Source organism: Lissotriton vulgaris, chromosome 7, assembly GCF_964263255.1.
Source record: "Lissotriton vulgaris chromosome 7, aLisVul1.2, whole genome shotgun sequence".
In the NCBI taxonomy this organism is placed as follows: Eukaryota; Metazoa; Chordata; class Amphibia; order Caudata; family Salamandridae; genus Lissotriton; species Lissotriton vulgaris.
Genome location: NC_141695.1, coordinates 1,626,584,486 through 1,626,599,285, shown reverse-complemented (window position 1 = coordinate 1,626,599,285; position 14,800 = coordinate 1,626,584,486). Strand labels below are relative to the sequence as shown.

Genomic DNA, 14,800 nt, shown 5'->3' with positions numbered 1-14,800 from the left:
ATCTCCACTGAAATATATTGCCTCCAGATGCAGTTTTGCACCGTGCACCTGGCCGCCCCCATGCCGCTGGTGGTATCCTGCTGGTGCTGTTCTGCTGGTGCTGCCTTGGACCTTGCCCACCCCTCACTTTAATTCCTGGAGATTGTTCTCGTAAGCTTCTGTACTATACTTTTGTGCAGAACGTATTCATTCTTCCATAAGATAACAATGCAGAACTCAGACATTGCACAGCGCCCACTTTTTAAAGTGAAAAGAGCTTATCTTTAAACATTTACTTAGCTGAACAATTTTTCTCTGATGCCTAAACATATATAAATATGCTTGTCTCCTGATTGTGAGGGAAGTTTGGAGAAGGAATTCGTTTTAAAAAAAAAAACTATTTTTGAATGTTTTAGTACTAGTGAAGCTGTAGACTGCTGTTATGCATTTGTTATGAATGGATGGGGGGAAAGGGGGGTTAGCAATGAGTTCTGTGTTGTCATGTTGCATATGGATTATGTTCTGACTTTTTGTAATGGGGATGTGAATATCATGTTTGCATTGTAGTGCTCTGTGTTCTTATGCTTCTTCTGCAGAGAGAGGTTGTATATGTAGTGTTTTAATGTAGGTTCTGTGCATATAGTGTGATTTCAGCATCCTGGTTTCATTCCGGTGCTGACTGGGGTTGCTGAGTGAAATACAGGGCTCATGTCTCATGTTTCCACTTTGTCTCAAGGTTGCAATGAACAACTACTTGGCGTTGAAAGAGTTTTTCCGCCTCTTCCCAGAGTACAGCAAGAACGAGTTCTATATCACCGGAGAGAGCTATGCAGGAGTCTACATACCAACTCTCAGCATGCTGGTGATGGAGGATTCCAGTATCAACCTGCAGGTGAAAGTTGGTAGGGCGGAGTAATGACCCCTGTTTGGGTGGAGTACATTACACCAGCACAGTCTTGAGTGGCGTATGGTAGTGCATAGCAAGGATGGGGGCTTACCGATAGGGGAGTGGGAGTGGGACCTGAACAATGGTGTTTGCATAGTGTGGGGTGATGCCCTAGGGTTAGCTGCAGGCACTAGTCGCATATACATTCCCCTGCATCCATCTTCGTGCCATCTCCTTTCATTAACATTAGTTCTGTGTCTCACAGGGAATTGCTGTTGGGAACGGGCTGTCAAGCTACGCAAGCAACCAGAACTCTCTGGTGGATTTTGCCTATTATCATGGACTTATTGGCGACAGGTAAAGAAGATATAAAGGGACTCTGGGGTTTCGGCACCACTATCTCTGGCAGCTTCCTTTGTTTACTTGGCTGTCTGTCAACAGTTAACACATCTTCCTCTTTCAGCTTGTGGGCAGATCTGCAGACCTACTGTTGTCCCAAAGGCCTCTGTAACTTCTATGACTCATCTGATCCTATCTGTACTCTCAAGGTCAGTGTGGTACACTATGCCCCACCCTATATAAAGCAGAAATGTGGGTCCTGTGGTATATTCTTGTGCTGTTTACAGTACTTCGTATGTGCATTACTGACTCCTCGCGGACGTACTTTCTGTGGTAACCTTTTCTTATTTGTGGCTCACTAGGTTCAGGAAGTCATGTACGTTGTATACAACATGGGCCTGAACATCTACAATCTGTATGCCCCCTGCGCTGGAGGAGCACCTGGAGAAATCCGGTATGTGGAGTATCACTTAAGATTTAATTTCCAGCTGAGTAGATGTATGTGGGATCCTGTGCATGAATCTCCTATCACGTTTGAGGCCTCCTAGGCCCCTAGGTGTGATCAAGCAGGAAAGGTGGTCACTGTCAATAACTTTCACAGGGTAGGGAGGCACATTGAATATGTGCCAGCCATAGCTTCATGCAGTAGTCTGGCTCGAGGAGAGAGGGACTAACTTCACAACCGATGACTGTGAGCAAATAGTTGCAGTAAAAAGAGGGACAGCCCAAGGCTGACAGGTCACAGGGCACAAGAACGTAGGCAGGGCCTCCCCATCAGTACCCCGTTCTTCCAGAGAAGCCTCCTCTTCAGAAGCGCAAGGGTCCGTTTGGGCAGCCGGTTCAAACTACAGGCCTCCAGAGGCCGGTCTAGACACTCATCCGCGCACCTGGATGACATCATCACTTCGAGAGCTTTCCACGTACCTTTCCTAAGATCCAGGCTCCAATCACATTTGAACTTCTTAAAATGAATGAGGGGAGTTACTGGATTTATAATACTAGAGGAGAAGGGTGGGTCGAACGCAGAGACTGATTCATTGAGAACCCTTTAATATGAACATCTGACAGGCTGTGTGAAGACCGGTACTGGTGATGGGCGTTGTGTTGAATAGATCACTTATTTTAAACAGAGAAAAAAGTCCGTTCTAGGCTACCTTTGAAGACGTCCGTGACTTCACCGCAGCAGCAAAAGCAGAACCCTACGGCTAGAACGCTTAGGATGTTTCAGGCCTGCAATGCGATGTCCCGGGGGGCCTGGTGGGCGCAGGGGGTGACCTCCACTCTAACAGACAGAAAAGAAAGCCACTGTCGGGTACGTTATAAAGGGTACCGCCGCATGTATGGGGTCGTAGTCGTCTTGTCCGATTCACGACTAGATCATTTTTTACCGACCGGGGCTGGATCTCGTCAAGAAATCAGGGCTTGTCCACGCCTTGCCCTGATCTCCCCCCTATGAACGTGAGAAACGTGGTATTGTCCACATTGGTGATGTAGGGCGAGGTGTGGAAAGCTCTCCATTGTGACGCGTCCTCGGTATAAAAGGCGGTTATCCAAGGAGCTGCGAGACTCTCTGAGGAAATATGCTGACAATTCTGCAAACTCTACTGACCGCTACCCATCACTGAGCTGACCATGTGATACAACCTCAACTGTGACAAAGCGTCATACACCAATAAGACAACCTAAACAGCGACTACAAAATTCTAAATGAATATGGAGTAATGAGGCTACTGCCTCGGTATCCAAAAGCTCACCACTGTCGGAAGGTATCTGACAGGAGAAGACCAGACTCAGGAGCTGCAGCATTGCACACGGCAGCAGCGGGCGGGGAGGACCACTGCTGGGGACCAGAGCTGGGGACACTGAGGCCCGAAGCTGCTGGGCCTGAGCGGGCTCTGAAAAGAACAGGGACGGGGGAGTAGGGGTAAGGGAATAGGGTGAGTAGACGAAGATAGGACTTTGTAATGGTTTACTGCATTTCTGGGTACGCGATGCAGTGTGGGGGGGCGTACATGAACCAGAGCAGACGTGTGCACGTCTAAACATAGTTTGTATTTTTTTTCGTCTGAAGATTTCAGTGGTTGTGCGCATTGACAACTGTTTTTATGTTTCTACTTGCCAGTATTCTTGTGCCCATGTTGTGCATATGCGTGTCTGTAATACTGATCTGTATTCTTGTTTTCAGTTCTTTAAAACACTTTAGTGAAACATACGATGCCCTTTACTAGCCATTTGGTAGGATGGACAAGATTAACTTTTGAAGTTAGGTAGACTCTGTATTAAAATGCAATGTACTGGGCTTCCATAAAGTGATTAACAGCGATAATAGACAAAGCATGGTAAATAGGAAGCAGGCGCGCAACGCCCATTGGGCTCAAAGGGCTAGTTTAATGTATCTAACATTTAATGTAGCTTTTCTATTGGGTAAGTAAAAGTAGTCCCTTGCAGGAATCCCATTTTCTAAATGGGCTGCCATATTGATGTCAGATAGTGGCCGTCTTACATTAAGGGATTCACGTTGTGCTGTGCCATTGCTGGTATGTCACAGGCGGCACCTTAGTGTACGCTTCAAGAGCCATGTCCGTCTCCCAGCGATGGCAGCTGGGGCGAAGGAGTGTGTGATGGGCAGATGACAATGATTGGGGACATGCAGCTGCCTCTGCCGCCTTCCACCCCGGAACCAGAAGGTGTCCAGGTGCTGCAGCTGGGCTAAGGCAGCGGTGACTGCAAGAGTAATCTGCGGTACAAGGCTTTGGCACAAGGTTAATGCATCATTGACAATGGCTGCAATCATTTCATGACAAGTTAATAGTCTTTGAAAAAGGTATTCTGTTTGCAGCACGCAAAATTGATTCTTAGCATAAGTCCCTCTTCTATAATGCCTGCCGCATCAACATCGTGACACCCCCCCTCCCTGCGGATAAGCAGATTCTTCTTCACTGGCCCCCTGCCCCCAGTGAAACAGTGTTAATTCAGCTTAGTACAGGCACATGGATTGCAGAGCAAGTGAAGGACTAAGGAGTGAGTCTGAGAGGTGGTGGTTCTGTTCCCAGCAACTGGATTGTGTAACCTCCACCAACCGGAATGTTCCTAGGTGCCACAGCGGAGCATTTCTGGTTGCTGGCCCAGCTAAGGTGCCTTTGAGAGACAGTACTTCTTGTTTCTGATGTAAGATGGCCATGCCTACTTCTGCAGCCTGCCTGCTCCCCTTTCTGTCGCTACCTCATATTACTGTTGGCAAGGAATTCCACACACTTCTGCGGCCCACTAATCCTAGTTGTGCATTCCTTCTGGTGAGTACAAATTTCTTCATGGCGTTTTTCATCTGTAATTCGTTTTCATGGACAATCTTTCACCCAGTGCAGATCTGTTGCGTGATTTATACTGCGGATTATGCCTTTACATCACCAGTGGATAGTTTGAGCCTCTGGTTGACTTGTTTCAAGGTTTGTGCATGCATCTGCTGCTATGTGTCATCCATTGTAAGGGCGGACATCCTGAGAACTCAGTGGTACACTCGCACAGCAATGTGAGCAAGTCTCATGCTTGCACTGCTGTGTACAATATGCACCTGTGCTTTATGAACCTGCTACCCCTTGCTATCTGTGGGCTGAATGGGGATGCTTTCATATACTTGGGGAAATGGGAGGCAATCTTATAGAGGGAACTAGAACACAGGCCTCCCATTATTACAATATCACTAGCATGGCCCCAGACTGGTTCAAGCTCATGTGATATCCAACTGGACGTATCTGGCTGACCTGACACATTGCTATCACACATATTGTCTTGTTTCATCATTGGCTCCACTCCAGTAAGACCAGTTCCATCAGCGATTGAGGATACTGGATTCCTACCAGTTTAGACAATGGGGTTCTATTATTGTGTTCCAACCCATTTTGTTGCTGGATGTTGCTGCCTATGCTTGGTAGGTGGGAAAACCCTAAAGTCGCCCCTCAAGAGTATGTTTTTAGAGCTGTCCGATCTACTGTGAAGTTAAAATGGAACAAAAGTGGGAAACAACTTTAGTCATTCCTCTCTAGCACAATACTGAAAGCTAAAGGGCAGATATCTGTGGCTGAATCAAGCATTGTGGCCCGATTGTGGCAGGATCTAGAAATTAAAGTTACAAATCCCTAATCAACGTTTTGTACCAAAGTTGCGTTTAATGTTGGAGCATTGCAACTCTGTGAACTAAGGAGTGGGGAGTATGGAGAATTGTCTAACAGCACTCGCTATTCTAGTTACTGCATGTTGGTCCTTAATGTGGCAAGCATGTTGAGGATCGGTAGGTGCTTACATGCAACAGTCGGAGCATTAGATCGGAAATCTGGGTGCAGGGTGTTCCATCTTAAGGGAAGACATTGGCATATCTACAAGGATTAACCATGGCCGTAGATTTGTGATATAGAGCAAAGTAAAGGGAGCACATTGGAAATACAGACAGGTAAAGGACAAGTAGGTGGTAAGCGGGAAACCAACGGTGTTGTCATTGGGCAGTGTCCAACATTGCCCTTAAGCTTTTAGTCAAACTCTTTCAGCTTTACTCAGCGAAGGATTAACGGGCGACATAATTATGACTGCTCTGCTTACTTCATCTCTTAGACAAGCAGTTCACAAAATAAGTCTGGGAATCCCAGCTCCCTCGTTGTTTATTTACAGTGCTCCATACTAAGTTCATACTTCTCTAGTGATCTGATGTACAAGACCCTGAAGAGAAGATGTACTATGTTACCTGGCATTGTTAGAGCCTGTAGGCCTGGCTTTGAAGAGCTAATGCATGCAAGCAATAAGTGTGCATGCTTCTATTTGCATAACTTAATACATTAAAGCCAGACTTATTGACATTGCCTATGCCTGCTCTAAACCTTTAGAGGTACCGAAGAGACTGTTTCACCACACTCGTTTGAGCTGAACTTGTAGGCCTTCTGGGGGCTATCCACTGCAGTCACCAATATCCAGACACCGCTGCACCTACCTGATGCGGTCTCTGGACAGGACACTCTCCTCCCAAGGTGGCCGGGCAGTTGTTTAACCTTTTTCATTTATATATTTTTAGAAATGGCAGTCGGCTGCCAGGTGCCAGAATTCATTGGCCTCTTTAAGTGACCTTTGCTTCCTCATATTATTCCTTCATGTTGCCTATCGCCACAATGCACCCGAGTCAATTGTGAAGCCTTGTTTGTCTTTAAAGGTGCATTTTTGCTGGTCTTTCGGCGGCTATCAGTGTCGTGAAGTAGGTGTCAAACCAGTTCCAGCTGCCGCTATCTGTTTTCAGCATGTGTCCTAGAAACAGTGTTTACCCCCCTGTATGTGCCTTGCTCTGTGCACCTGTTGAGTGTTTGTCCCTTAAGGATCGTGCATCTTCGTATCGTCTGCCAAACGTCTGGCCTACCCGCCATCATTACTTGTGCATCAGACCAGCTGTGTAAAACATCCCCATGAAACGTGATGAACATTTAGTGAATCCGAGGGGGTGCCTAAATAAACTTGGATCATTCGGTCAATAGTAAATTTGCCTTGATAACGGTGAACAGATACCCTTGGTTATCATCATGTTGCTGTGAAACCCACATCCCCCAGTCCTTATTCTCTCTCTAACAGAAGTATAAATTCCTATTATCTCCACTCAATGTATAACTTGCATCTATTGACAGTCTTCTTTTTTTAACTTTATACAATCCTCTTTTGTTGGTCACGTCTTGTGCTGTAAACTAATTATATATTATTTGCCAGCACCAGAGTGTTCTCTGTAGCTAAAAAGCAGTCTTTTGGCAGCCTAATCTATTGTAAATCTTCTTTAGCTGTAAAACAAGCGTTTATTGTTGTTCTTCTCTGTAACTATAAAGCAGGTGTTTTTTGTGTGTCTCTTCTTGAGCAGCTTTGCCACTCTCCTCGAATGGATATATAAACTTCTAATGGATGCCTACTCCCACAGGTTTCTTCTATGAACCTTTTTTCCCCAGTGACACTCGCACATGGTTAGTGGAGCCACAAATATCCGCAGGAAGTGACCTCATATTGTCCATGGATGTTGTCACTTTTATTCTACTCTAAAAACTCAGGATCCAGAGCATCCATGTTTACTTGGATATTTGATCAGGTTTCTTATAGAATTTTTAACACCTTTCTATCATGTTATAGGTAGATGGCTTTAGTGTATGATTAATTAAAATCGTTACAATTCTCAAATAAATCTGGAAGAACTAAATCACAAACATGCTTTAGACCAATTGATAAGAACATGAAAAACAAAGTGGGCATTGTCAATAACGTGGACTAATAAATACATATGTTAAAGCATTGACTTGGATCAGAGAGTAACGTTATCATGGCGATGTGTTTAAGGAAAGGCCGCCTTCGCCTTGCATTACCAAGGACATATTGATTTTTTTTTATATGCCACTGGCTGTGCCTTTAATAAGGCAGAGGCTTAAAGTGAAATTTGTCATTCATGCCGTAATAGGTTAGTCCTATCAATATAGGTTGCCATAATGGGTCCAGGAGTGTGATTTGGGAAAATCGCAGGAGGCAAAGGCAGCTAAGTTCCAGTTATGGTCCTATGGGGTCAGCCCTACAATCCTCCTATGCTGCCTGCTTCATACATTTTAAGTATTGAGCCGTTCGCTGACTACATTTGCTTCTTAAGCAACATTTCCTCTGCAGCCTTGCAAGAGCAGATATTCAGTACTCTGAAAAGTGGCTTTAAGCCAACATTTTCTCAACCCATGGAGTTTGGGTCAAATTCAGACACTGTGTAGCAGGGTCTTCGCAGAGGCGGGGCTCTGAAAGGAATCCAGTCCAACCATAATCTCATCAGCTGCCTCTTTTTCTCAATTGCTTTTGGTTCCGTTAAGTATGGTTGTCCAGCGGGAGGATTGTAAAGAGATATTGCCATGATAGTTTCTATCCAGCTCCTCTAGATCCAACCAGACCGATATAATTTGGCCTGCTCCTATAGTCATTTAGAGTTCGAGGCATGTGGGCTGCTGAATTCATATCTGTGCATAGATCGCCGCTTAGATTTTATTTTGCAAGGCAGCTCGGTAACACATATCCTATCTGCAGCTAATTCTCAAAGGCCCAGTCCAGATACGATTTCCAGGGTGAATTACCAGTTAAGGTTAGCCATAATAGATTTTTTATCGACTTCGAGGGAGGCCACCCTTTGGTATTCAACAATATGCCAGTAATCTGGAGTACAGCAGTGGCTTATCATTTGTTAAATTAAATATCAGTCAAAGCTGAGCTTGCAATGTGGCGACCGGCAATGAGAAGGCATGACAAAAGGTGCTGCACTGCAATTTGTCCAGCAAGCAGGCAAGCCTTCCTAAAGCAACCATGCTGTATAGTAGCATGGGAGCTTATTTACATTATATAACTTTACATATCCTAGCGACATCTGGTCTGGAGAGGTTCTTCAACAATAGGACGAATGCTGTGCTAAGTGATTGAGCTGCACTTTTAAGGGCTTGCTTATGAGCATCTGGTCGGTCCTGTTTCCTCAAATCACACTCCCAAGTACTTATACGTGGTGACTCTTTCTCTTTTTACACTGTCAATTTGTCAGATGCCCCTTTTCTTCACAGTCCAGACAAAGGAAATTATCTTAGTTTTGGTAGTATTTATCTTGATCCCATTTTCCTTACAGTAGACAGCAAGTTAATCTTTGAAGCCCCGCTGTCATCTGATCTGACTGTATTGTATCATCAGAATACTGTAGGATCTTTATGCTGCGACCTGTTGGTTTGTGGGGGCAGGCTGTTGTGGACACAAACGCCCTCTCCATATCAGCCAAATAACAATTGGTATATATAACGTAATCATTGACTGAAGGTTACTGGGTGTCCGCATACTCTTACATGGTGGCCATCTTGGAATGGTTTTTCTTTTACTTTAAAAAGATAATTCAGCGATGGCCACCGCTTCTGAAGGCTTACACATAATTACCATCTGGACAATAACAAAAACAAGCTTTGCAAAAGATAGTAGGTATTGTTGCTAAAATATATTTTTTTTGCCAGTGCTCGTTTTCAGAGAGACCTCTTCAAATTCTGATTGTTGGTTTCTGGGACCTAAGGTCTCCTCCCTGCCCTCTTCTTGTAATTGCAAGATGCAGATGCCTTTCATTTGGAATAGGTATACAGGTCTTTGTTTGCCTTCCCCTCTACATCAATGCTAAACATTTCAGTAAGAACAGAGGAACGGGACCCTATATCGTTCTTGGTGCCGGTAGGGCCGTTGGTCTCTGTAATTACAAAGAGCTCATAATGTGCCCAATTAAAGTTTAATGGCCCATTTCGGGTATTGTCACATTGAAAACTCCACGAAATCCATCAAAGAGACATGTTTTAACACAAGAATCATTGCATTAAAAGTCAATCCCAGACACCGCTGTAATTAGTACTGCTCACCTAATTATTTTATTTTACGTGAACAGCTATTTTTTTAGCACCAACAAACAGTCCATTTTGTGCTGAAAGCATCATCTTAAATGGTTAAAATTGTACTTACATTAATTATGTTATGCTGTTGCTGTGATCTCTGGATAAAGGTTTCATCCCATAAGTCGGATCACTTTCTGAAAGGTGTATTTTCTGCTATATTTATAATTGACGAGTCTCGATCTGTGTGGATTGAGCCTGTCTGCCTCCTAGGAGGTTCTGAATCGAGGAGCAGCTTCCTCACATTGGCCAGCAGCCTAAGTGTTCTGATTGGCTCCCTAGCTCCCAAGCAACCTGGAACCCTCCTCTCACACCTTCCCAGGCCCCTTAAGGGTTAGTTGGGTGAACCCCAAAACATTCACCTCAATTTGTGACCTGCAGTTTCCCTATGCCCAAGATTGCAATGAACCAAGGACCGGGAGGTGGTAAGAAGGCAGACTTGTGCTGTTACTTTCCTGAAGTTTAAAATGCAAATTTCCTCTACTTATGATTGTATAATTTTCACCGGTTTTGCTTGTGGTTGTTACAGCTTTAAAGTGTCAGTTTGAAACGCCCACCTTTGTGCCATTGTCATCTGGATTGCGTGTAGGATAGAAGGGGAAACTATTCAGTTGGAAGCCACTAATCTGAAAATAAATCTGACTAGATCACTGGGCGAGGGGGTGCTGCCGATATACGGGATAAGTTGTTGAGAATGATGCCTAAGGTATGGCCTCCCGAATGAGTAGGGCCAACATTGATCTTTACTTGGCCTAAGGAGGCCATATCAGCTAGGAAATGAACAGCGTCGATGTCCACACTGTCCTCACTATGAATGTTGAAATCCCCTAACAACAAAGTGTTTGGTGAAGATAATGTTGGGGGCAATTTTCTCCATCATTTTGAGATTAAAATCTTTAGGAGGGCCCTGAAAGGGGGGGGGGGGGGGGGGGTAAATGAGCGCGCCCTTTAGGCAGTTCTTGGGAGTGAATTCAATCTTAAACATACATAATTCCATATCTTTATCAGAGGTGGAGTCGATGATGGAGACATTTAAAGCGTCTTTATATATAATAGCTATGCCTCCACGCACTTTACTTTTCCTGTCCAGTCTGAGTATCCGATATTTATCAGGAAGGGCCAGGGTAATAGCTGGTAGTATTGTGGGTTTAAGCCAGGTCTCCGTGAGGAAGTCTAAGTCAGGGGAGTCAGAATTCAGTAGATCCTATAATTATGTTGCGGGCTTAGACAGGGATCTTACATTTGCTATAAAACCTCTCCAGTTGGGAGTCATGTTTATGGCTTTAGGACTCTCTAGATGTTGGTGGGAGTATCAACCCGTACCTGCTTGTTTTGACTTATGACAATCCCACAACTCTAGAAAGAACTGACTCTCCAGGCAGCTCTGAAAGTGGCAGCATTTATATGTGAATGGTCCTTCAAGATAGTAAAAGGGGATGGTAGTATGACATGTTATAAAATGCTGTCTAATTTGTTTAAGTTGAATGGCAGAGTATTGAAGCCTGGAGGCATTAGCTGGAACCCAACCGACAGGTCTCCTGGCGACAGCTGGGCGCAGACGGGCTTGCATTAGGCGCGCGCTGCAGCTGCACGAAGTCATACCTCTTAAGTAAGGGAGACTTTGTGATGACTAGCCCGTCAACCCAGCAGGTTTACCAGCAGGTTTACGCTGCATTCAGAAGCAGTTTAGACTTCCATTGATGCGCTCTCTCTCTCCACTAAAATGGGAAGAAAAACCCCTGGTGGACCGGAGAGCGAGCTGACAGTGAATACGGGAACGCCTGGACCAGGTGGGTTTGTGCAAATGTACAATTTACTAAAATACAGGTTGAAATAAAATCTGCTTTAACCCTAAAAATTTCTAACACCTTATCAGGGGTAGGAAGCTCTATATAAATGCAATTACAATACAATACATTGCGTTAGTGCTTTTATATGGTGCAGCTTTGTGGTAGTTGGAATTTTCAGCTCCCTAGTTTTAGTTGTGCGGGTTTGGAGGAAGACATTTAAGGTTACTTCTTAGATTTTAGAGGGCTTTGCTGCGAATCTCCCCGACATCCCAAATTATTCGACTATGTGGTTTTGCTCTTTCCCTAAAATAAGGTAACTGTTCAATTGTACTTCCATTTGGCAATACCTTTAGCACCTCAGTAATTACCTAATAAATGGTACCTAGGACCTGGGTACTAAATAGGGTCCCTAAAGGCTGCAGCATGTATTGTGCCACCTTAAGGGACCCACCACCAAACTTCTGCAGACTGCCATTGCAGGCTGCATGAAATGGTGCAAACAAGTATGAAAACACAATATGGCACACACCATGTGTGCCATACACATAGACACTGCATGCAGTATATGTAAGACACCCCTACAGCAGGCCTTATAGTGCTAAGGCAGGGAGCATTATATTACATGCAATGACATATCTGCATGAGCAGATATGTCACTGTACTGTCTAATTTGATTACTACATAGTACAAGTGAGCAGGAAAGCCATATTAAGTATTTTGAATTGGTCACTGGTCATTACGACTTGTCCCACGGTTGCTTTACTAAAGCCTATGGTGTTTGGTATCAAACACCCTGTCTTAATAAATTCACACTGATGTCAGTAGTAGATTTATTAAAACATGCACCCAAAGGGCACCTTAGAGGTGTCCCCTGAAAACCTACCAACCTCTTTGTGTGCTGGCTGACTGGTATCGTCCAGCCTGCCACTACAGATGTGTTTCTGACGCCCTGCAGGTGAAAGCCTGCGCTCTCTGAGGTCAAGAAACAAAGCCTGCTCCCACTTTAGGCTGATACAATTGAAACTAATCCATATGACGTTTTATACATGCACTACATTAGTTAAATTGAATGGACTTGACTCAGCACTATGTCCTAAGAACTTTGGCCAAGAAGATACGTTTTTACGTCTATGGTGGGACTGCCCCAGGATAAGATTGTTGCACGCATGCAGATGTAAAGTGGGAAGGAGGTGGAGGCATCCCCTCAAGGGTGTTTATTAAATATCCTGGGGGAAAACTGACCTAGCTGTGGGAGAAAAATGATGGGCAACACTGGGTTTTATGTTGGCCAAACGCAATATAGCAAGCAAGTGGGGAAGCTGGCTCCGGGCCTGTGTTTAATGGCTGGGAAACCGACATGGACTAGTGTATGCCAGTGAAACGGATGGTCTACGAGGGAAGAGGCTGTCTGCACAAACGGAAGAAGATCTGGTGAAGGTGGATGAGAGCAGAGGGATGCTCTGCCTACCGGTCAGCAGCAATTCCCTATCCGGAGATATATAAGGGCAAATTTTAACAGGAACATGGTGTGGCCATACAAAAGGGGAATGGATAAACAAAGTATATTTTAAAAAAGAGAAATGTCCTGACATGTAAGACTTGTTAATTGTAAACATATGCTGAATGAGATGATTATTACGGTCTCTTATTTCTGTACTTGTATTACAATAAAAAGATTTATATATAAAAAAAAAAACTAAGCCTGCTCTGGTAAGAGGTGTTATCACCTCCAGCAGGAAGGCTAGTGAATCTGCACACTAAGGCCATAGGTTTCAAAGCCCCTGCTGCCTTTGATATCCGACCCCAGCCTCCCGCAGACCTGGAATTTGCCACTCCCTGCCCTGAGGCCCATTTAGCACCAGGACTTGTGGGAAATTAGCTATGCAAGGAGGCGTTGTGCACTACCAGGCCAGTCACACCCCTAAGGTGGGCTGCCTGATATGCTCCACGAAAGAAGTTTTCCACCATCTTGATTTTAGTAGAACTTGGAACTCTGGGACCAGGTTATGCCCACTCCCCACTGGAAGTGGTCATATAGGGGGCCTAGTGAGCCCAGGCGTAAGTAGCCCATTGGATACTGCCCCGACTCCCCTTAATGCCCCCAAATTCAGTATTTAGGTGGCCCACTCACACCAGTAAAACAGATTTGACTGACTCCAGAAGGTGGAAAAAGAAGAGCAGAAGAATGCAAGAACAGAGGACTAGCTGTGGATAACATTACCGCATTTGAGGCTCATATCTCAAATCTGACTGGGGTCATTTTCTGCTGTTTTAACTGTCAGATTTGATAACGTTTAAAGTACTTACCCGATTATGATGTTCTTGGTGTCCAAAATTCTATAAAAAAGTTAATTTTCTAAATTGGTCTCAAGTTTCTTCTCAAGGGTGCCTCATTTTTTTGTCTGTGTGTGTACAACAAATGCTTAACACTACCCTCTGATAAGCCTAAACAGCTAGCCAATACTACCACCAAATAGAGCATTTGGGATTATTAATTTAAGACTATAACACACGCTACTTAGAAGAGGGTCCAAGGGCTATTTTAACGACTCTGAGCTGGATACATGCCCCTCACAACAACTTCTTTACCACAAAAAGTACCCAGGAGTCCGAAACAAACTCTAATCACAGACAACCGTTTGCATGACAGAAAGAAAGATCGTGAACTAGGTGTGGTTGGATTAAACGCGTGATACCATATATGCAAATGCACGTGCAGCACATACCCGAGGAGAGAATTTCTTTCTGTCATGCAAACGGTTGTCTGTGATTAGAGTGTGTTTCTGACTCCTGGGTACGTTTTGTGGTAAAGAAATTATTAATTTAAGCCCTGTAAGCCAAAAAGGGTTGTTTTACCTCATTTTGGTACACTACATAAAAAGCAAGCTTCCTACAGTATTGTGTTGGATTGGAGCCTTAGTATGTGCTCAGAAGGACCAATCCTCCTTAAGCTGATTAATTATTTTTCTGTTTCAGGGAGGACAAAGACAACATTGTTGTGCATCATTTTGGAGTACCATTTCAACGTTCACCAATACACCATCACTGGAATAAGGTGAGTACTTCATTCCATTTTAGACGGAGCAGACCAAATAAGACATGCATAGAAATGTAGTGTTGGTGAAAATCATAACATGTTTCCTTTACACCAAAATAAATTATGAGTGGCTGCTTCTGTCACTAAATATTGTGGTGTGGAATGTAGAGCAACAGACTAAAACCCCCTGCCCTTGAGTGTGAGGGATGTAGCAGCTGCTTTGTCTTTGGTATACGGCATTCTTTTATGCATGTGCAATACAATGAACATCTTTTTGCGAAGTGTGCGAGGTGAATGTGGTTGCTTTTTGTTGGGTCTTGTGGTG

General features: G+C 44.3%; 1 protein-coding gene across 1 annotated transcript in view; it reads left to right on the top strand.

Moving 5' to 3' along the window:
- CTSA (cathepsin A) overlaps positions 1-14,800 on the top strand; it is a 69,059-nt gene that overhangs the window by 24,176 nt on the left and 30,083 nt on the right. Inside the window, exons 6-10 of the mRNA XM_086932571.1 lie at positions 716-871; positions 1,131-1,222; positions 1,329-1,413; positions 1,567-1,658; positions 14,415-14,493. Of these exons, the coding sequence (XP_086788697.1) occupies positions 716-871; positions 1,131-1,222; positions 1,329-1,413; positions 1,567-1,658; positions 14,415-14,493 (504 nt within the window). The remainder of the gene's footprint in view (positions 1-715; positions 872-1,130; positions 1,223-1,328; positions 1,414-1,566; positions 1,659-14,414; positions 14,494-14,800) is intronic.